This window comes from Asparagus officinalis, chromosome 2, assembly GCF_001876935.1.
Source record: "Asparagus officinalis chromosome 2, Aspof.V1, whole genome shotgun sequence".
Taxonomy (NCBI): domain Eukaryota; kingdom Viridiplantae; phylum Streptophyta; class Magnoliopsida; order Asparagales; family Asparagaceae; genus Asparagus; species Asparagus officinalis.
In genome coordinates this window covers 2041872-2066676 of record NC_033795.1, presented here as the reverse complement: position 1 = coordinate 2066676, position 24805 = coordinate 2041872, and the positions used below count along the sequence as shown (strand labels likewise).

General features: G+C 40.1%; 1 protein-coding gene across 2 annotated transcripts in view; it reads left to right on the top strand.

Annotated features, from left to right (window-relative positions):
* The window catches only part of LOC109829873 (factor of DNA methylation 1-like), a 27799-nt gene extending 6963 nt beyond the window's left edge, over positions 1 to 20836 (top strand). For both annotated transcript variants that reach the window (XM_020396946.1, XM_020396947.1), the window contains exons 8-9: positions 19256 to 19479; positions 20488 to 20836. In XM_020396946.1, the coding sequence (XP_020252535.1) occupies positions 19256 to 19479; positions 20488 to 20662 (399 nt within the window). In that variant the 3' untranslated portion in view covers positions 20663 to 20836. The remainder of the gene's footprint in view (positions 1 to 19255; positions 19480 to 20487) is intronic.

Genomic DNA, 24805 nt, shown 5'->3' with positions numbered 1-24805 from the left:
CAAGTGCAGGAGGATCTCATCTTCGAAGAAGGTTTTTCAGTCTCTCACACCAATAGAACTCAAAAGTGACGACTCTCACCCAATCGTTGTCGAGGCTTCCCCTAGTAACATTATTCCGGCAATCCATCAAGCCGGAGGTTCAGCTTACCATGACTTCTTCCCAGTGAAGGAGTCAACCAATAAAAATGAAAGTTCGCCAACTCTAACGAAAAGGGTTCGTCAGAGACAACGCCAGTGAAGAGCCCGCCAGTTTGCGAGGGCTATGGAACAGATGGACGAAGTTTGCTACTATGCAGACTTAGAAGCACGAAAACGCCAAGCAACTGAGTTACTTCAGCAGCAAGTTGGTATTTCTGCCAGACCATCGAAGGAGGAATGAGTTCTCGTCAAGATGACTCGTTTGATAAAAAAGAGCGCAATGCGCATCCAAAAGCGTCGTGCACATGCCGCGCATGCACGTGCCCGTAGTCGGAAGGCGTAAGAATTGAAGAAGAAAGAAATGGCTAGAGAACCATCAAAATCCCGCAAGGTTTGGATTCTAAAGTCCGAACCTACGCAAAATCAAGAACCGAAGGCCGTCAAGAAAAGTCCCTTTGGGCGGGACAGTGGACTATCCCGCCCAATGAGCCTTTGGGCGAGACAATAAACATTGTCCCGCCCAAAGACTTCTTTCCACGACAGTCTCCTATTTCGGATTCCGTTCTAGCTTCATCTGCCTTCACTTCTATCATGTCACTAGTGAAGCTTTAGGTCAGCCCTGACTTATCAAGATTCATAATTACACTAGCATATCGCCTTGGTCCTCGGCACGACGATCGAGGCAAGGCACCAATAAAAGAACGTTTGGGTCTGGTGATTAATATCCAAAGTGTTCCTCAGACCGGGGGTCGTGCACCGACTCCTATCAAGTCAACCATTGCACAAATATGTCCCGCCGTCTCCAAACAAACGTGACATCTTGATATACTTGTTCGTACGTTGTGCACGGAAGAGGCCAGGAGGCCTTCCTTTCTGGGAGAGTTCTTGTTGCATCCCGATTGGGCAAGAAGAGCATCCCTCGGGGGGTTCGTGTTGAAGCCCAGGAGTCCGTTAAGACTCCACTCCCGCAAGGGGTGGTTCTAAACGCATGACTCATGACATGGTGAAAAAAGATCATCTCGTGACCTTAGATCCTTCAAAGGCAACAAGAAGTTATCATGAGAATGTCAACAACGTCGAAAGGCTAAAAACACTCTCAGGAGTGTTTTAAGCCGCATGATACCACCAAACACATGGTGTCATATCCAAATCCTTAAAAGAAGACATCTCTCTCAAATAAAGACAAAGTTATACTTGGGGATGGAAAGAAAATCCATGTGGAATCGCAATAACAAATGATGGGGTGCTCCGGTAACCATGCCGATGAGCTGTACCATCAGACTGGTGGTGCGAGTACTTCTTCGATTCGAAAGAGGACTATTCAAGAAACAAGTTCTCGTTGTTCGTGTGAGAGACTTATTAAAGCAGTACTTTCAGAATGTAGTTGGTCCAAGCAAAAAGCCCTCCCATGACGAGTCTTTATATTTCAAAGACTTTTCACACTATCAACGGAAGAGTTGAGCCTAAGCCAAAACGCTTCCGAAAGAGAAGATCTGCCGTCCAAAATGATGAGTTCCCTGAAGTAACTATCAATATGGCCGGTAAAGAAAAAAGAAAGTTTAAACATCATTCAACTGGCTCTGATCTTGACTTTACCCCAGGCGGAAGAGTTGATGCAGAAATCTCCCAAAGAATATCTTGACTCCAGCTAAGAGCTGCCAGACGAAGAGACTATAGAAGGTGCAGGAAGGAGTATCTTCAGATGATGAACTGTCAGATACTTGCTCCATAATTGCTTCCGATGACACAATGTCAAGCGTAGGACAGACTCGAGAGGTGTGCACGATCACTCTTGAATCCATGGCGCAAATGCTTCAAGAAGGTCTCTAAACAAAGAGAAGAAATTAGAGCTGAAATGAAGACGAAGGTGGAGTTGGTCATGCAACAAATGAAAGAAATACAGGCTTAAAGACCCAACAACTGAGTCCAGTCAGTGGGCTGAGTTTAGTCGTCGTACTATACACATCATGACTGTTCAAAACAATGCAGATGATAGCGATCCGGAAGTGGACGAACTCATTATTGCTGACGCACCTTTCGACGATATTAACATTGCAGTTGATGGTCAGTCAGTTACCCATGCCGGGGGTAATCCAATTGATCTTCCTCAACATCACCCAAAGAAAGATGAGAGCGAAGACAAGAAAATGATGAAAGAAATTGAGAATAAAGTTAATGCTTTGATGTCTGTCTAAGAAGTGAAGAAGACTGACATTCTGTGTCCATATCCAAGGAAGTGAGAATCAATTTCGTACCCTCCAAAGTTTGATCTAATTAACTTCACACAATTTGACGAGAGAGACTCACCAACATAATATTTGATCTACTTTAAGTCTCATTTGGGTATGATCTCTGGAAATGAGCCTTTGATGATTCAGTCATTCGTAGACACCCTTCGTGGGGCCGCATTCGATTGGTATCGACGTCTTAAAGTGGGAAGCGCCAATTGCTAGGACGACATGAAAAACTTGTTCCTTAGCAACTTCTTTGACGATGACACTGAAGTGTCGATTGGAACCCTTCTGGATGAAAAGCAAAGAGAAGGGGAGTCGATTGATAATTTTGTTAAACGCTTCCGTAACTGGGCCATGAATTACAGAGATTCGGTTACAGAAGAGTTTATATTGCAAACATGTCATAATAACCTCTCTCTTGATGTGTTGGAGGCCAATGAGGGGTTGTCCCATCAACAACATGGAAGGAGTTGAAACTACGCAGAGAACACGCCAAACGTTTCCTCAAAAGAAAGAAGATTGAGAGAGGTCAACCGACGGTTAATTCTCCAAAATCTAATTTTACTCTTCGTGGTAGGGGAAAGACACCTGTGACTGCTGTCGATGCGAATCAAACGTGGCAACAACCGCAGCAGCAATCATCGCAACTGTCGTGGTTTCAACAACCGTAAGGGCAACAAATGACTTTTGATCCGAGATTTCAGAAGACGTACGCCTTCTAAGATAATGATGTTCTAGCCTATGAAGCACGGACACGCATAATATGAAGCCGTGTCGTGTCGTGTCCGTGTCGGACACACGTGTCGAACACACGTATCCTATGTATTTTTTAGAATTTGCCTCGTGTCGGTGTGTCGGATGGCCGTGTCGGATCCGTGTCCGTGCTACATAGGTTCTAGCCATCTTTAAGTACCTCGATAACAACAAAATCAAGTTGCCTCTAATTACAGATCAGGAGGAAGCCAACAAGATTTCGAACCCAAAATACTATGCATATCACAGGAAGGTTCATCATCCCACCAAGAATTGTTTTATTCTAAAAGACAAGATCTAAGCTTTGGTTGACGCCGACATCATAACATCGAAGTCACCAAAAGAAAAGTAGGTGAGAGCGAATATGGTGTCTATTAGCTTCGGCTTTGGTAATGTCATACCTCCATTGATATGCCAACAAAAGCTTACTCCGAAAGTGGAAGTGAAGACCATTAATGATGATCCGCATGAGCAGCGTCAGAAGGGGCTCGTACCACATACAACTCCTAATGGCGAAGTCTTATGGGTTTATCCTAATCTTTTCAAGGATGAACAATGGACAGGGTTCTCCACGAAGAACTCTAAAGGAAAGGGTAAGCTTTGTTGTCTTGTCTCAACAACTCCAGAGAAGGATGACGAGGACATTCCAACCATATCACCTTCCGAAGATAAGCATGGGGTTTTGATAGTTGAAGAAGAGCCTGCCTTTGCCACCAGGAGCGAGAATGTTTATCAATATCAATACACTGAAGTTTTCGATCAGAATGCCAAGACCTTAGCTGAACTGGGGGTTGGTACAACACCTCCTGAACCTGTTAAAAAGCCCCAACAACAGGCGTCTCCTTCAAGATCTCTAACTGAAAACGAGATTTGGGCTAATTAGAAGGAATCTGAAACTAAGCAGAAGGCAGTTGAGGCAAAACAGAAAGAACCCAAATATAAAGAGGTTCAAAATTTAAAGTAATCTCGGTTCAATCGACCGATTGGGAGAGACAAGTCGAAAAGTTTGAATGCTCCATACCACTTTGATGTTATGGCTCAGTTGTCTAACATCCCAGTGATGAATACTCTCTATGAGCTACTACGTCTTTTCAAAGACATCAGAGAGGCTTTACAAAAGGTCTTGGCTGACTCTGATGCTTTCCTCACTCAGGTCACACAAGTCCCCGAAGAGCCTGAACCATTAGTTCAACACTACAATCTGGTAGCCAAACAGTTCCTTTGCATCAGCCTCACTCGGGATGACATGCAAGTGAGAAACTCAAAATAATAGGCCTTTGTACTTCACCGGGTACATTAGCTCAACTTTCGTCAGCCGAATCCAAGTTGATCCAGGCTCTACAGTTAGTGTCATGCCGTTCTGATTGATGCACCATCTCAAAATTTCCCTTAGCAAGTTGGATTCTACAAGCATAGTATTTATGGAGTCAATACCAGTAGGTCTAGGCCCTTGGGTAAAATCCAAGTAAAGTGTCAATTTGGAGACTTGGAAGTCTTAGGTCACATGCTATGTTATTGATGCAAAGACCTCCTATAATTTACTATTAGATCGATCCTGGATCCATAGTAACGTTATAGTCATTTCTACACTACATCAGTGTCTGAAATATGTTTACACTGATAACAAAGTCAAGACGGTGGTCGCGGACAAGTAACCATTTAAGGGGTTAGAGAATCATTTCACTGATTCTCTCTTATATGCTGCTGAATTCGATACCGAATCATCGGTCCATGGTACAGACAGTGGAGAAGAAGCCGACGCTGAAGCCGGGTTTGATTACGATGAAGGTTTTGTATTCAATGACATAAAACCCTTTGTATTCAGTCTTGACGATGGTGAATCGTCAGATGGAGGTTGTAACTGGCAACTTGTCGATTATAATTATATAATGAATGACGATTTAGAGTATGTACATTGTCTTGATGATGTAATGTAGGGACTATATAGAAGCCCTGACGTACATGTCCCGCTTCAGTCATCTTGTATGACGAGGAAGTGTTTCTAAGACTCACTTAAGACATCTTTCATCCTTCTTGCAAAGTCAAAGGATAAGAAAGAGATAGTCTTCGGGAAAGTAGATTCATTCCTGCCATTCTTATGTGAAGAACTTGGCTGACAACTCTTCAGATATAACTCACAAACACATTATTATATGAAGAAGTGGGGATACAACCTCATGCTCGGAGAAAGCCTTTGCTTTGGTCGAGGTATTCGGGTTCCGTCCCGACATTCTTATGTATGAAAAGGAAAGCCTGTCAACTATTACGAGCAAAAGAGAGGCCTAGGCTATATTTCTTCGTCCTCAGATGAATGTTGGCAGATTAATAATCATCTGTCCGATCAAAGAAATGATGAACATTCATCAGAGTCTTCAATGTGGGACTCCGATGTCAGCCTTGAAGAAGCGTTCAAAGGCCTGATGTCAAACATGACAACTGTTGATCCTACAGAAGCTAAGGAAGATGAGCAATTACCAGTCTGGGAAGATCCTTGGATCCATCCCTTGAACATCCAGTATGGTGACAGATTCGAGCAAAGACCTACTGAGGATAAGGTGACTCAAGTAAAATAGGCGATGAAGCAAATCCGAAGCTCATATTCATCAGCGATAGTCTTTCACCAGAAAAAAAAGAGAATTGATAGCTCTCATCAGAAAATATATCGATGTCTTTGCATAGAATTATGAGGACATGCCAGGACTCGATCCAAATGTGGCTTTGTACCGACTCAACATCAAATCGGATGTCAAACGTGTTAAGCAACAATAAGGACAGCTTCGTCCACAGATTATAGAGTCAATTAAAACAGATGTTAAAAAGTTGATTGACTCAGGCTTCATCAGAGAAGAGCAACATCCAGATTAGGTGACGAATATTGTTCCAGTTCTTAAAAAGACTGAAAAATCAGAATCTGTATTGATTTCAGAGATCTAAATACCGCTTGATCGAAATATGACTTCACTCTTCCCATTACAGACGTCATCATAGACAACACATGTGGGTTTAAGAGAATGTCATTCATGGACGGATTCTCAGGGTACAACCAAATTAAAATGTATCTAGACGACAGAAAACACACCTCATTCAGAACACCGCTTCGTATCTTCTGCTACACGGTTATGCCTTTCGATTTAAAGAATGTGAGTGCTACGTATCAACGAGCCACGACGAAGATTTTTCAAGAACATCTTCGGAAAACCGTCGAATGTTATGTTGATAATTTGGTAGTTAAAAGCCGCAGCAAAAATGATCACATTAAAGACTTGATGATAATGTTTGATCTCATGCAAAATCACCAATTGAAGATGAACCCTACCAAATTTTTTCTGGGAATGTCCAGTGGTAAGTTCATCGAATTTGTCGTCACCACAAAATGTATCCATATTGATCCTGATAAAGTGAAAACGATTCATGAATTGCATCTCCGAGGAATCTTAAAGAACACAGAGGGTTGCAACTTGCAAGGACGACTGACCTATATTCATCGATTCATCTCGAACATTGCGAGAAAATGTCAACCATTCTTTAAGCGCACACAAAAAGGTGTCATTCGTTTGGGACAATGATTGTTAGAAAACATTCAAAGATATTAAGGCATACTTATCAAATCCTTCTGTTCTCGTCACACTGAAGTCGGGGAAACCGTTCCTGATTTATGTCAAGACGATGGACCACTTGTTGAGTGTTTTACTAGCACAAGACGATGATAACAGTTACGAGCAGACAATTTATTATTTGATCAGCACTGGTAGGTATTAAATCTCGATATCCAATGATTGAGGAGTGACTTGCTTCGATGTTTGCAATTCAGAAGATGCGACACTATCTGATTAGATAGACAATTCACGTTATTTCCAACATCAATCCAATCCGAGTATTCATGACGCAACAAGCTTCCATGAATTGGCGGTTAGCAAGATGAGCTTTGTTTTTATCACAGTATGACATTCATTTTAAACAATAGAAGTCAGATGAAACCCATGAAGTCAACACTACCTCTCATTAACATGTTTGGCAGTTGTATTTTGATGGTGCTTCCTGAGCAACTTATGTGGCAAGCACTCCTGGGCGTTCAAAGATTTCTTCAGGAGTCGGAGTTGTTCTAGTTTTCCCAGAGAAACATGTGATATTTCGAGCTTATTCTCTTATTAGGTCATGCTCAAACAACGTGGTTGAATACAATGCGCATTCATTGGACTCAGTTTCGCCAAAGAGCTGGGGGTGGAGTACCTTGAAGCCTTTGGCGATTCCTAATTAGTAGTTAACCATGTTCGAGGAGAATATGAAGTCAGGAATCAAGACTTGATTCCATACCATAAGGCGGTTGTCGAGATGGCGGAATCATTTGAAAACTTATTCATCGAGTACATCCCGTGCCTCCAGAATACTTACGCAGATGCACTAAGGACATTGATAGTTTCCTTAGCACAACCTCCTGAGACAGAACATCTGGTTGTGAGAAAAGTGGAACGAATCCTGGGATAGAATCCGCACCTTCTGACTTTCTTTGCATCCTTTTTCGACATAATTTAGCTTTGCTCCCATGCCTTTGGTGGAGAGATTGAATTGATTGGAATGCCGCCTACCTACCGTTTAGGTGGCACCAGCGAGATCCAACTAAGATAAGGAACTTCGTGTCGCGGCTACATCAGCTGTTCATACCAGACTGTGCCCCAGACATTTAAGAGTTGCATGCAATCAGAATCGAACTTGAACCTCAAGACTGACATTTTCCTATTATTGATTATGTCTTACACGTCATATTACTGGAAGATGTAAGAGAAAAGAATTCAATTCGACGAAGAGCGACAATTTTTAATTATAATACAACCACCTAGATATTTTATCGTCGTACATATGATGGTTTATTACTCCGATGTTTTTCAACAAAGTAGGCAGAAGAAGCCCTCAAGGAAGCGCATGACGAAACTTGTGGTGCATACCAGCCGGGTCCCAAACTTTGTGATCGATGTTTGGAGGAAAGATTCGAAGAAGACAATTGAAAATTGAATTTGTTTTATTCTCTCTGACTGATTTAGACAAAGAATGATTACAACGCTCTCAATACAATTTCTCTCTAACAAACTTTGGAAAAGAAACTACAATTCTTCTCAATCGGAATCCCAATTTACAAAAGAGAAAAGGGATCGACGAAGACCCTTCTCTTTGTTTAAAACTGGATTCTTCACGGTAGCGATGAGATGCTTCCCTCGACGTTTGTATCAAGTTTACTTCTCATTGACGATCCGACGTTTCACATTGCTGGATTGAAGTCGATAAAACTTGCATGGCAAGTTTAAAAATAACTCTTAACGAGTTTAAGAATTCCGTGCGAGTTTAAACTCTGTAGAAGAGTTAATTTGAACCGAAATTGGTTAATAAGCCAAGTGCCAAGACTCTAAGGAATTCTGTTGCCGAAGAATGCTTCCAAATCGGATGATTGAAGAAGCCTTTTGCTGATCCCTAGATCCGAAAATGCTCAAAAGATTAGGATCCGAACTAAGCTGATCTTTCAGCTATGTATAGGCGATTAGGGAGTGTAACCGCCCCTAAAATCGCTCCTTTGTGGGGCTTATGAGATGTAACCGTCCTTTAAATCACTCCTGAGTGGAGTTGTGATCTTCTCAGATCGGAAAAAACAGTTTTAAAATCGTTCAGCTCATGTTTGAACGAGTCAAATGCAAGCATTGCGTTCTGGCATGAATTCTGCGTTCAAACGTAATATTTGGAAGCTCGAACGTAACGTCTGGAAGCTGCGTTTGCAGCGATTTGAAAGCTGCATTGATAGCTTGTAATGCAGCTTGGAAGCTGCATTGATAGCTTGCAATACAGCTTGGAAGCTGCGTTTGGCAGCGCTTGGAAGCTGCGTTGGTAGCTGAATCTGAGCTGCATCTATAGTGTTCGGAGGCTGCGTTTGCGGCCGAACATAAGCTGCGTTGACAACTGGATCTGAGCTACGTTTGGAGCTGAATATGAGCTGCGTTTGCGGCCAGATTTGAGCTGCGTTTGCATTGCTTTGATTCTGGAACGAGGCCGTCAATTTATAGTCTCTTTTGCTAGAGCGTTGCAAAGACCGTCATCTTGTAATCTTCGTCTTGATTCTTTAAAAATATTAGAGTCGTCAGATTGTAACTTTCGATGTTGATTGTGAAGGCTGTTGAATTAGAGCTTTCATCGGCTATTGTGAATGTTATCAGATTATAACCTTAATCGATTTACGTGAAAGTTTTTAAATTATAGCTTTCTGAAAACCGTCAAACTGTAACTTTCATCTTTGATGTTTGATGGGGGATCAACTATCTGTAGTAATTTTTAGACAGCCTACAATCGACTCAGAAAATTAGGTTATTATTGACCAACTATGGTCAAGGACGTATGCACGACGGTGCCATGTATGTCAGATACAGGCCAACTATATGCATCAATCACCGGAACACCTGCACTCTTCAACCATTTTATGGCCATTTGAGACTTGAGGAATGGACATTATTGATCATATTTTTCCTCCGTTGGTCAAAGATGACCATTTTATTCTGGCAATCACTGACTACTTCTTTAAGTAGGCTGAAACAATTCCACTCCGAAAAATGAAGATGAGTGATGTCATAAAATTCATCAAACACCATATTATCTACCGATACGGTGTCCTAAGAAGAATCGTGCAAGACAACGATCATCAGTTTGTTAGTAACGTATTCATCAAATTTTGTGAAAAGTTTAGAATTCAAGATGTCTCGTCAATAGCTTACAATCCCACTATAAATGGTTTAGCTGGAGGCTTCAATAAGATCATCATTAAGATCTTGGCGAAGCTAGTAAAAACCAATAAGCGAGATTGGGATAACAAACTCGGTGGGGTTCTCTGGACCTACCGTACCACAGTCCGTACACCCACCAGAGCAACTCTATATTCTTTAGTGTATGAGTGTGAGGTTGTCATTCCTTGGAGATTCAGATTTCATCCCTCCACATCACTCTTACAACATGAATGACGAAGAGCAACATAAAAAACGGCTCGAAGAACTCGAGATGTTAGATGAGAAACGCTTGGAAGGTCAATAACAAATTGAGTTATACTAAGCTAAAATTTTCAAAGCCTTTGACAAAATAGTCCGACAACGGATCTTTAAAGAGGGAGACTTGGTACTTGTCGTTTGGCAAGTCGAAGAAGAAAGACAAGTTTCAATCCAAATGGGAAAGACCGTTTGTAGTAGATACGGTCAAATGGAACATATCGTTTGATCACCCAAGACGGTGATAAGATAATGATGTCAGTTAATGAGAAGTTCTTGAAAAAATACTACCCTCAGTACATTCAGGATAACCTATTAAAATAATAATAATAATAATAATAATAATAATAATAATAATAATAATAATAAATTTGATGCATACAATTTGAATTATTGCACATATTGGAACAAATCATTTGAATTCCTCTAAATTCGTTTTCTTAAACGAACTCCCTGTTTGTCAGTACATCCTGATAACCAGAATTCCTTCATGAAGCGAAAGATAAGAAAATACATTCTTTCCTTCTTTCACGGTTAAACCCATGCTTCCCCCTCCTCTGTCTAGGCATTTAATATTCCCACTATTAAAGTCCTGACATAGTACTCGATATTCTATATTATATTAATTGTTAATCTATAGCAATTAACCAACTTCATTGTGTCAGGTTTTCGCAAAAAATACCGTCGAGAACTTGATGCCAAAACTCCCACTGTGTCCTTATTGTTAAGGAAAACTTGACAATCAAAACCCTTCTTATTGTTTCTACTACCTTCAAACTTGAACGATCAAACATTCAGACAGTTAGGGTCGTTCCAAACTTTTACCCGATCCATCCTTCAAACAGTTAGGACAAATACCAAAATCCCCTCTTGATTTTTTCCATGAACGAGATGACCACTTCAAAGTTCCACCCGCTCAAACCTTCAGACAGTTAGGACCAATACCAAAATCCCCTTGATTCTTTTCATGAATGAGAGGACTACTTTAAACTTTCACCCGGTCAAACCTTCAAACAATTAGGATCAATATCAAAATCCCCTTGATTATTTCCATGAACGAGAGGACCACTTCAAACTTCCATTCAGTCAAACCTTTAAACAGTTAAGACCAATACCAAAATCCCCTCGATTCTACTTTTTGCTCATGTAAGTTAAAAGGTCTTTTTAGAGTCAACGCCGCGTAGCACGACTCAAACATGATTCTTGAAGTGGAGATCCCACTCTGATGTTCTTCCTAGATTTTCTAATGCACGTGCATACAAAATCTTTCAACTCTAAGTTCATGTGAACAAGGAGCCCCCCGAAGAGAGAGAGAACAAAATATTTTTTTTTCTTTCAAAACCGGGTTCGTCTCTGCCCTAAGAGGAGACATTTGGGTTCGTCGCTGCCCCAAGAGGAGACACATCCGGGTTTTTCTTTTGCCCAAGAAAAGACACAAAGTTCTAAAAATGTACACGTGTAGCCAATTGTTATTTCTGATTTAATCACACTTGAATCTATGCCTATCATGCATAATGAATTTTATCTCTATCCTTAATTAGAGATAAGTCTATGTCTAACACACGTATCTGGGTAGTCAATTCCTGTAAGAATAATAAAACCTACATAGTCAACATCGTAGCACTAAGACTAAGAGTTTACTCTTTTAGCATAATGTTACATGTAGAACGGACTTAGATAATTTGCATGCTAGTCCGACTCAAACGGTAGTCGGTAAAGACTTATCAAATTCATTGAGAGCTGAGAGTTTGCCAAGAATCCTATAAGTATTATGCTTATTTGTTCTAAACAGGATGAATAATCATAATAAACTTCGACAATCACAAAGTTTGATTCATTTCAAAGGGAAAAAATATACATAGAGTCTGATAATTATTGACAATTACAAAAGTCGGTGTTATCACTCAATGGGTAGCTTGCGACGACGAATTTGCTCCTCCAGCCTGGAAAGCTTTTCTTCGTAAGCCCATGCAAGCTCCACCTTCAGCTCAACTTTTAAAGAATATTCAGTGATAGTCGCAGCCTTGGTGACCTCCTTCTCCGTCTCCACCAACATTTCTTCATAGGGCTTCATTCTCTTGAGCATTGTGGCACATGCATTCTCTATGTGCTAGTAAAATCATCGTCCATGATGGCTCGAGCATTCTTGGCATCCTCGAGGGCTTTCTCGAGACGGGCAATCTCTGCTTGATTCAACTCGCGAGATTGGAGCAGGTCAGCCTTGGTTTTTGCCTTCTTGAGTAAGCCTACTCTCATCTGCTCAACACGAGTCAGTAACTGTTTTAAGTTCAAGTTCAGCAGACACTCGTCTATCATGCCATACCTTCAAGCTGGATTCCATCTAAGCGGATATATATGAAGAAGCACCGTAGTCCGGAGCTTATTCAACTCTCCAAGTTTTCTCTCTAATTGAGCCAAATCCGCTGCAATAGAGTTAGCCAACTCTATATATCCCTCTTCCCTGATGTCCGTCACATGCCGATCAAGGATCACTTGAAAGTGTTGAAAGACAATCCCTTGTGAAAGACCTTTTCGATCATCAGATTCAAGAAAGAGGCAAAACTGTATAGTTCGGTACAGATGGCAGTCTTTTCGGTATCTTTATCTGACATCAGCGCCTTAATGGAATCATATAGCAATAAAGGAGGCGCTGAAAAAAAGAAAAGGAAAGTAAGCACTTCAATAATTACTCATGACGGGGCTGATATTTGGGACTTTAAAATAATCAAGATAGAGAAAATGCCAATTTCAGCAGTAGATCCCTCAACTTGGCGCTCTTGCCCTGTTTGTGCCAATTCAATCGATAATCCTTGTTGGGCGGAAGGTGTCTCCGACAAGGCCTGAAGGATAACCATCTCGTGTTAGGAAGTAGATGGCTGGATTTTAACAATTTCTCGTCCTAAACCTGATATAGTAGCGGTATCAGCACCAATTGCTGGTCCTACAATTAAAACTCTCACTTAGTTACTCGCAACTATCAATTATAGAAATAACCTTGGGGTAAGATGCATACCTGCAGATGAACCAGCTTCCACAGTTGGTCCTGCGGCTCCACTTTGACCCTGCTCTGTTAGCATATCAGAAATCAATTTGTGGTCAGACTCGGAGAAAGTGATCAGCTGACTAAGGTTGTGCTCGGGAGAATCCCCGATTATTTCATCATGAGTAGTCTCCCCATCAGCCAACTCCTCTATAACAGCATTTGCAAGATAGGCTAAACTTTCAGTGCAAAAGGAAAAATGAAGCAGGAATCTACATCAAATAGAGGTCAACTTTACCTTTAGCGGATTCCGCAACTCCAACGCTGGTACCTGCTTCCTTCAGCTTCTCTAAAAGAACACGAAGCGCACAAACGATTAGAGGAGGTACAAATTCCGAGTCACTCAACTCTTTGAATGATCACCCAAATAAGGCAATATCTATATTAGATGTACCTAAGCTGAAGCCTCTAGAAATGATGCCAATAATCGGATCGACGGGGACGTCAGCCTCCATACCAATTGCAGTGTATGAAGCTACTCCATGAATGGCTTCGAGCATCTGGGTGGTGAAGTGTGGTCCCTTAGGTAGGGCAAACTCGGAAGAGGCGAGTTCATCCGAGATTTCACCTTCTTCATAATCCCCTATGAACGAAGAACAGAAAACATGGTCAATAAACTTGATGATAGAGTTTTCGAAAACGAGATATTACCTCCTATTCCAAAAGGAATATCACTGATTGGCACTCCGAGAGACTGGGGAAACTCGACGCGTGGCTTATGCGCGACCTTTTTCACCTTTGTCGGTCTTGATTCCTCAAAAGTGGTAGCTCTTTCTTGTCGAAATTTGCTACGCACCTCGGTCCCACGAGAGATTGCCGTTTGAACTCGGGGGACCCTTGGTTAAGACTTTAGAGGTGAAGCTGCTGAAGTACGAGACCTCTTCCTGGTGGTGAGTTGAGTCTCATTGAATGTCGTCTCTTCTTCATCACACTCACGGACTTCTACGGTCATCCGATTAGGGTATGTAAAAACAACTTTTTCTCTCGGCTTCCTCAAAGCCTCCTTTCCCTTGAATTGTAGAGGAGGTAATGGTTGTTCTGGAGACTTGGTCGGGTCTGATCGATGAGTCCTATGAGCGATAGGCGAGCTACCACCCTCTACTGAAGAACGAGTAAGGTGTCTGCTATGTTCTCTTCTTCATCACCCCTTACGCCGGTTTCAATATCCCCGGCTTCACCTTCTTCCTTGGATGTCCAAGCTACATCTGCAAAAAGTTCCTCCTCAGTCTCATCAGAGTCGGCAACTTGTTTCCCTTTGCCAGAAGATTTAGTTGGAAATGTGTCGGCGGCGGGTGCTGCTGCTTTCTTTTTCTCTGCTTCCAGCTCCGAGATCCTTTTCTTATTGGTAGGTGCATTAGCAACTATGAGCCATTTGCAACATAAAAATGTTATCTACAACTGAGGCTCTGCAACCAGAAGGCTGAACTTGGCGTTAGTGCAACCGGTAATGCTCCAGAACCATGCACGAGCACCATCAATGTGACCTCCATGAATCTTCAATCTCCTATTTGGGTTCCCGACGTACAGTTGGTCGTAACCAAACTGACGAGCGAACCTACAAGGAAAGTAGGGCTCAATGCTGCATGTGTTCTTCACCGGAAAACCAGATAGCCGGGGTGAATGTTCATTAACCAATGGAAGCATCCCACATCTAAAATAGTTCTGTTCTTCCTGGGCTCTTCCTCATCGATAAGCAGCTCGTTATAATTGCTGGAGAATTGAGGAAAAGACTTGAAATATTCCCAGCACTTGTGAGTTCTGAACTGCCTCGTCACCTCATGCTATTGCCTAGCCTCCCATTTACACTCCTCCAAAATTTATAGTAGAGGGAGGTCCGGATTTGCAACCCCGGGCGTCGTCATCAGGTCAGGGCAGTGGAGGGCGAGCTAGGCTTGCTTCCTTCTTGCGTGAAAGTGGTGGCCAAGTATTACAGCCTGTTGTGGATGTCAGCAATCATTGCGGGAAGTAAAGAAAGCTTGCGCCCAACCGCTAAGTCAACGGCCGGGAACAAGACTTCGATAGGCAATGCTTCAGAGACTTGATGCGGCACCACACACTTCTTTAACCATATAGCTAAATACCCCGCCAAAAGGGTTGCTGACTTTATCCTCCTCTAAGCATGTCATAAGGTCTCAAACTTTGTACACCTTGGAAATTTGCCTTTTGCTGAGGGAGTGGTGTAAGATTGAGTCTGAATCTTCACTATTAGCTTGTTGATATCAGAAGGGGTTAAAAGGGGCAACTCACAGACTTCGTTGCTAGAAGAATCCTCAAGATTCTTAAAGAGATAGTCAACGAATTGTTTTAAGCTGACTTGAGGGAATTTCTTTGCTTTTACATCAATATCCGCCGTGGCAGTCTGGTAGTGGCAAGTCAGCTCCCACAGGATGTCATATGTAGCTGAGCCTACCTCTTTCATCTGATTTAACTAGCAGGTGGTGGGAAAATACTCTTAATACGACACCCCCCCATTGGTAATCCAGATATCTTCATCATCTCATGAAGATGAAGGCCTAACTCTTCATTCTTGATGAGAAAGGTATTCGTATCCGGATTATAAATCTCGAACAAGGCAAGAAGTGATTTACACTTGTGGGGAGGTCATACATACTGGCTCGGATGGGGGCGTACAATCCTTTATCACTTAGTTCCTTGCCTTAATGTCCGAGCACATAATTTGGTCCACCACTTATCAGCAGAAGAGTGGACCCAACCATAGCACCTGTACTTCTTAATGGGCAGCTCCCTACCCAACCGAGCGAGGCGATTTTTCATGGTATCCGCCTTTATCATCAACTCATTCTGTGACACGCTATCCTGGCCCAACACCATAGGATGAAGTCCGTGAATAGAGGCCCGATCACTAGATCTAGGAGTCTTACTCTTATTGATTTATCCACAATGTACTCGCTCTTGGTCCTCAGTAAAACGCCACGATATCTCCCTTGTCACTGCTAATTTTCCTAGTTGTACCAATGAATAATGGTGAGGAATCGGAGGAAGGAATCTGAAGGCCCCGACGTACTCATTTAACCAATGTTCTGAGCCACAAACAAGAACGTCGGAATTCTTAACGGAGTCACCAAATATATAACGGGGTTTCCTTAATGGCTGAGTTGATTCTTTATCCTTTGTAAGTGGTGCATCTGTGATCAGTCGCCGCAGTGTACGACGACTCCCCTTTTCGCACAAGCTCAGGGATATCCTTCGGCCTATTTATATCAAACTGAGGGACCTCATCAGAAGAAGCATATGCTGTGCCCTTTTGACCACTCACCTCACGGGGAGAAAACGCCGTAGGCGGGAAGTTAACTGTAACGTACAAAAGAGTATGTGTTAAAAACGGTTAAAGAAAATTCTTAATTACATAATTAAGCGAAAAAGATAGTTATACTGATCTTGCAAACTTGTGAGACAGTGGCAACTGTCTTTCAGTTTGCGAGACAGTGGAAACTATCTCGCACATGTGAGACAGTGAACAATGTCCCATGAACTGCACGACAGTATACCCTGTTTTACGGACTGCAAGATAGCGTGAAACTATTTTTTTCTTTAGGATGTGTTTTGGCAAAGCAAACCACTCCAATTAAACGTTGATCCTCGCAAAGGAGGATATTGGCTCTTCCCGAATGCCTCGCGAAGGAGAACAAATGAGAAAATTCTGATTTTTCAAACCAATTAAATCTCAGAATCTCACCCCTAAAGAAGGGAACAGTAGCCTCCTCTGTCTCAGATGATCGGGCAACAGATTTACCCTTGGAAACAACGGATCTCTTCGGAGACATGATCAAAATGAGGGTTTCGGCCGAAAATATGATGAAGAAAAGCTAGGGTTTTGGGGGAAGTTCAAAACAAGGCTTGGAGGAAACAAAATCAAAGCCCTAGGTTCGGTTTTGGTTGGAGATCAAAATAAAATAGGGTTTTGATGAGAAGAAACGAAGGAAAGGGATCGGTTCTTCAAAGAGGTCTTCGAAACCGTAGATCAAAATCAATCAGGATTGAAAGAGCAAAGAGAGTTTAAAGGAAAAAAAGAGGGTTTGAAAAACTATTTTTATGAAGAATTGCAGAGGATTTGAACTGAAAAAAGCGGGCGAAGATAGCCAAAAAGAACCGCAAACCTCGAACTTAAGCAATTCAACCCGACGACGAAGCTTTGAGCGAGACAGTTGCACTTGTTGCGCACAAACAGGACGGTTTCTACTGTTTCACAAACACGAGACTATTCCTGCTATCTCGCACACACAGGTCCTTTCTCCAGTGTTGTTTTCAACGCGTCTTCAGATCATCGCCAGCACGCCTATAACATTCCTACCAACACATACACAATATATTCGGGGTAATTTCATTCCAGATTTGCCCTTGGAAGTCAAGTATACTCAGGGTAGTTTTATTCCAAAATTACCCCTGTGAATTCAACTGTAATTCAACCGCAAAACTCATGACAAAGATGATTAGTTCTACGTCAACTCAACAACATGAACAAATCCAACAGTTCAAAATACCAACAATTCAACTATAGTTTCTGATTTCGACATACGGTCAACGACGTCGCATTACCGGAAGTCAAGAAACTGAAGCAACTTATGGGCCTATTTGACTCCATACTCAAGTGAGGAAGCCCACTAATGTGCATGAGCAGTTACACCTTGGAAACACGCCCACTACCCTAGAAAAGTGCGCTAATTAACACACTTTAAGGTAGTGGGGGAGCAGTTATAAAATCTCTGCCACTGTCCCCTTTGGCCGAGACAGTGGAAACTGTCTCGCAAGCATAAGACAGTTTCTAGGGTTCTGTTTGCATAATTTTTGGCGGTTATGGTCTCCTACCCCTATAACTACCCTTCTACACACTAGTGCAAAAAACAAAGCTAGCATTTGGCGAATTTTGAGAGCAAGAGAGAGTTGTTAACCCATTCGCGAGTATTCTCGAAGTCTTTTGGTATTTCCTTGAGTTTAAGCATTGACTTAATCTTTAAAAGAGTATTTGTCTTACTTTGCTAAGATACTTTGGTTCTTATTTCATTGTTGAAATATTAACCCCAAGCCTTCTTCGTCTCCGACATGGAAACGTCGCTCAGTGGTCCACGGATAACGCATCCCCGGCATAGGCAAAGAATCCCATGCAAGCAGAAACTACTATGTAGGAGTTTCTGTACGTATTACTAGGGAGTGAAATTTTGTTTTCTTTGTGAGGAAGAGAGTTACACTTGTAAAGCTTATTCTTTTGTTTCTTTTAAACGATTTAATGGAAACCGCAAAGGAAATTGTTCCCGAAGCAAACAAAAGAGTATTATTTCCTCTAAATTTTCTTCCTTGTATCCAGATTTGCATATTGTGAGAATAGTTTGAACATTTAAATTATATGGTTTAATGTCCATTATTAGTTCATTCAACCATCTAAGTGATAATTTAATGTTTACAGCATATAGAGAATTTGCAACTCCTATACAAGCAGTATACAGATAGTCGGCAAGCCACTGAATATGTAAACCCATCACACTAACAGGTTTTAATTGCCTGTTGACCAAACCAAATTAATCTCCTAAAATTAGTCTCCTAACTATTTGTCAAATCTACAAATCGAAAATAGAAAGTAGAACCAGATCTTGAGACATGGAGAGCTGAAGGTATTTGGTAATGCTTGGTATGTAAAGACCTCTTGATATCTATATTATGATGCTTTCGGAACATCTCTATCCTATATTCTCCAGAAAGAAGCGTTTAAGCCTGAACTTACTCAATGAAAGGAAAATACTAAACTTGCATACTGAAAAATATCTAGTTTTTACCACTTATTACACAAGAAATTTCAATCACGTTGGGGTATTGGGCAATCTATATTTCTTTTGAACCCCAAATCCAAGTCTCAGAGAACTATCAAAATAGGATCTCTTTGTAGTGTGAGTACTTCTCTTATCTAATTGAAAAATTGATAGAATTTAGGCCCAAGTCCTCCCGCAAGAATTCTAGCTCTTTTTTGTGATAGACATGATATATGTTAAACATATGTTCTTGAGAATTTGATTGTGTTATTTTTAGTGTAAACTCATTATGAATTATGGTATGCTGTGATGCAGGAAGTAATAAAGGAGGACGATGAGAAATTGCAGGCACTGAAAAATGAATTGGGTGACGGCGTCTACGGGGCTGTGACTACAGCCTTGCTGGAGATGAATGAATATAATCCTAGTGGCAGATATACTATATCTGAACTTTGGAATTTTAAAGAAAGCCGCAGAGCAACATTGAAAGAGGGCATAGCACATGTAATGAGACAGTTGAAAACTCTCAAGCGTAAGCGGTGAGTGCATAAAAAAACGGTTTATAATGTGCCTTGTTTTGTCTAATGGATGAACCATTTGTTTTCCTACTTCAAAACTCTAGGATGCCAATGGAGGATTTGCATAGAAGCTTTATATGAGAGATACAATGATTGCTTTATGATCTTATTCTTTCAATATTATTATGGTTTCTGCTAACAAAATAAACTTGATAGAATTTTTTTTATACCTCACGTTCTCTTTTAAATAGCTTTTTGGACTTCAAATATTTGTTTCCTTCCTCGATATGTCCTTCCCTTGCTCCTTTTCCTTTGTGGGTCCTAGTTTTCCCCGAGCACCGAACTTTTCCTGTACTGTATCAGCTTGTGGCATCTTTATGAATTGTCGTATGAAAAACAAGTCTACACCTTAATTCTTTATAACAACATACCAGATTCTGAAATTATTGGATGCACTTGGCCATTTAAGATTATTGCGTTCTACCGGACCAAAACCTGGTTACTTTGCCGTTGTCAAAATAGGCTATAGAAGTTTAGGGATGAGGGGATACACCCTCTCTGATGTGTGAGATAGTCAATACAAATGCTTTTTAAACAAAGACTGTAACCCGATCTTGAACCCCATGCTTTCCATAATTAACCCGCTGCTTAACCACCAAGTCATGCCCACAAGCAGCATGATTTGGTAAGAGCCTCTTTGATATGTAATGATGGGAAGCTGGAACTTTTACATTTGTGACTGTTTATTCTCGTACGCCTCTCTGAATACCTTACACAAATTACCAGTAAAAATTTAATTGTTTCAATATGAGCGCAGAAGTAACGCCTATCAAATTACGGGTTTAGGGATGTAAATAACCTTCACTAATCGTGCACTTCAGAACTTCCCGTCGTCATTTTGTTTTAGGCTTTACCTCGAATTTATATATTAAGTTATATTCTCAGATTGCTATATAATTAGCTTTTTTGCCACTGCTTTTTAACATGGCTTTTATCTTCCACTCTCTGATGGCAGTACTTAAAAGACAGGGTTGCTGAGAAAAGTTCATTGCTTGATGTGGAAAAATTCTGGAGGAAGCTGGTACTATACTGTTCGTGCACTGTCAAATATGCTAACCATGTAGACTTCCATTTGGCCGAATTTGAGATATTCTCTGGTTTACCGATTAACATAGTAAAATTCACATACATTATTACTAAATGAAGCAAGCAGAAACGTAGACTAATTTTTGCTGGCCAATCAGTGTGAGCTTTTTCTTCGTGCTTCTTGTTATGCTGGTTATTTTACTGAGAGGAATCTTATTGCAACTTATGTAGTTTTGCTTAAGAATCGCAGATTAATGTCGAGTTCAATGATATCGAAATCTATTTGGTTGTATACCAGTATGTACTGGAAGTTACCGCCCTCCTTTGACGTTTTCGTGTTTCTGAGAAATAGTATGGGAATGTTTTGAGTACTGGTTTATTAGGATTCTGTCCAGAACTTGAGAACTAATTTAGAAGAAATTGTCACAATGTATTGGATGTGTATATTCTTCTATTAACTATTTGTTTCTGTTTGTCTTTGATTCTTGAAGTATGAAGGGTGTATAGTTCAATCTAGAGTTTAATCCTTTTAACAATGCAAATGTGATTGAGCTCTCTTTCTTTGCATTCAGTTAAAATTTGGATCGCAAAAAGATGAAGCAGAGGACATAAGCTTGTTGATAATTATGTCAAAATCTTGAAATTATTTACCTGATTTTTATTGCAGATGGAACTTTAAGCATCTTTTAGCACTAATATTGAGATTTGAAAATTACCAATTTTGAAATCAAGTTGTTTATGCAACTAGTTACTACAAACCACTAATATTGAGATTTGAAAATTACCAATTTTGAAATCAAGTTGTTTATGCAACTAGTTACTACAAACCGTATTGCTATACAATTAAAAATTGAGCTCTGATGTTTTTTTCCAAGATATTGGTATAGCTGGAGAATGATCGTAAATTTTTTTAACATAAAAAAATAAAATAAAATAAAATCTCCTCATATGAAAAGATAAAAAAAATGAGAAAATAATAATATAATACCAAAAGAAAAAAGAGAACTAACTATAATGGACAACTAAAGTCCCAGTAGACGGGGAAAAGATGAATGCGACAGAGGCCCTCAATATTAAGTGACTAAATTGCACATAAATACTCTATTGCTTCACCATTTTTTTACTTGATCATTCTAAGTTGTAAAAGTTAGACCATAAATATTCGTGAACCACCATTAGAATATGGTAGACATTGTTAGAAAAACCCAATATGACAAAAATACCCTCTATTGAAATTAATAAAAAGGTAGAGGGTAGACATAGACGTAAAAAATATAACAATAAATGTGGTCAATATAATTATAAAAATAACATGTGCTAATCATATTGGAATATTCCCATGTGAACCAGCAGAAGATACTAATGTGCTAGTTTTTTACGACTTCAAGGTTTTAGGGGGTGTTTGGTTCAATTTCTATAAATTATAGGAAACATTTTCCACCCAAAATATGATTTTCTTGTATTTCTTAAAAAAAATTATAGGAAAAGTTTTGAGAAGTCAAAAAGTATCAATTTTCTTGTGTTTTTTACTTTGCTTGTTTGGTTCAAAACAAGAAAATGACTCATAAATTTATAGAAAATTACAAGGTTTCCTATAATTTATAGAAATTGAACCAAACACCCCCTAAATTTATAAAAAAAATATCAACTTTATAGAAAATTGTCAATGTGGTGTCAGATTTCTGGGTGATTTCTGCCCATTTTGAGAGGAAATTGATTTCTGTAAATTTTGGTATTTTTTTGTACTTTACAGAAAATATTTTTGTAAATTTTATTTGAACCAAACACAATTTACGGAAATCTACAGAAAATTTATAATTACAGAATTGTCATTATAGACATTTTGAGAAAACTTTTCTATAAAATTGTGCAACTAAACACCGAAAGCCACGCGCAGAGCCAGGGCCGGCCCTAAGGTTTGGGTTGCCCTAGCCCCAGCCCGGCCCTGGGTCGGCCCTGAGTTGCCCCACGACGACCTTCCCTCCACGACGACCTCCCCTCCTTCGACTCCTCCCTCTTGAGTTGCCCCACGAGTCTACAAACTAATTACTTTGGCACTAATGACTATAATAATAATATGCATCTCTTTTTGAAATTTGGGATTGAAAGTCTCAAAAGTTACACTGAAAGAAAATAATAAGTTTACTTTAAGAATTGTATTACTCTTGTATTACTGGATATATATGGAGCTTCATCAATTCATAATTTCTCTTTTCATTACAAGAAAATATCCTTTTTTTTTAAGTACTACATAAGTTATCAGTGCTCATACTGAAAAGAAAATTACCAGCACAAAATAAATCCTAGAAGATTACCAACAACTAGTGGATGATTTCAGAAAAATAAAATCGACCCTTTTCTTCAACTTATATCCTTCGGCTAAAAGAAACGAAAAGAGACTATTTTGCTACAAAGCCAAAAAGATTATCCTTTTTCCTGAAAGTTGCATTTTTCTTGTGAATAGCAATGAACATTTGTTGGATATATCTTTAAAAAATAATAATAAGTATAATCAATTTAAGCTAGAAGGGAGAAAAAAAGAGAAAACTTACAAGAAGAACAAATAGAAATAAATCTAAGAACTACAAAGACAAATAGCTACACAAAATCGAACTAAAATACATAGAAATTTTTAAACTTATTTTTGATTCCATTTACTCGTTTTCTTTTCCTTATTTACATGAACCAAAAAAAGTCTACACTTGCCCAGAAAATTTCCCAGAGGGAAAAAAATATCATACAAAGCAGGAGAGGATTAAAAAAAACAAGCAGCAAAATAAAGAACTAACATTTACTTTTTTAATCTAATTTTCTAATTGTTCATCCCAAATACCCAACTCACAAACCTCCTAACCGAGCTTTTTCCCTCTTCATCCTCCTCCTCATCATCATCCCCATCATCACCATCATACCCACCATCATCATCACCACCACCACCATCATCACTACCGACATGCCCATACCCATCATCCCTCCTTTGACTCCTCCCCCTTTGGTTGCCCCTCCGGCCCTGGGTTGCTCAAGAAGTAAATCTGGAACCTCAAGATAATAATGTTGAACAACTCCCTGTTCCAGAAGAACAAACTCAACAACCTCAAGAACTAGTGCCATTAAGGAGATCCACGAGAGAAAGGAGAAATGCTATTCCGGATGATTATATTGTATTTCTCCAAGAACATGAGGAAAGTAGTGGAATGTTAGAAGATGATCCAATCAACTTCTCTCAGGCCATGAAAAGTTCTAACTCTCAACAGTGGATTGATGCCATGAATGAAGAGTACAAGTCTATGCAAGACAATAAGGTTTGGGAACTTGTCCCATTACCAGAAGGTGCAAAACCAATTGGTTGTAAATGGATTTTTAAAACCAAGCGGGATGCAAACGGTAATGTGGAGAGGTATAAGGCACGTCTTGTGGCTAAAGACTATACTCAAAAGGAAGGCATTGATTATACAGAGACTTTCTCTCCGGTTTCATCGAAAGACTCTTTCAGAATAATCATGGCACTTGTTGCTCATTATGATCTTGAGTTACATCAGATGGATGTTAAGACTGCATTTCTCAATGGAGACATTGATGAGATGATTTATATGGTGCAACCAGAAAACTTTGTGTCAGGAGACCCAAAGAATATGGTTTGCAAATTAAGGAAATCCATCTATGGACTCAAGCAAGCTCCTCGTCAATGGTATCATAAGTTTCAACAAATAGTTATCTCGTTCGGTTTTGAGATGAACATTGTTGATGACTGTGTATATCACAAGTTCAGTGGGAGTAAGTTTATTTTTCTGGTTCTGTATGTGGATGACATCTTGCTTGCCACTAATGATATAGGCATGTTGCACGAAACCAAGAGATTTCTATCAAAGAATTTTGAGATGAAAGATCTTGGGGACGCCTCTTTTATATTAGGGATCCAGATACATCGAGATCGCTCTCGGGGTATTCTTGGATTATCACAAAAGAGCTATATCGATAAGGTACTTAAAAGGTTTGGCATGCAAGATTGCAGACCAGGTGACACCCCTGTTGCTAAAGGAGACAAGTTTAGTCTCAATCAGTGCCCTAAAGGTAACCTTGAAATTCAGGAAATGCAGAAGATTCCTTATGCTTCGGCTGTAGGAAGTCTAATGTATGCTCAGGTATGTACGCGTCCGGATATTGCGTACATTGTTGGGATGTTAGGCAGATACTTAAGCAACCCTGGTATGGATCATTGGATAGCAGTCAAAAGGGTTATGAGGTATCTTCAGAAAACAAA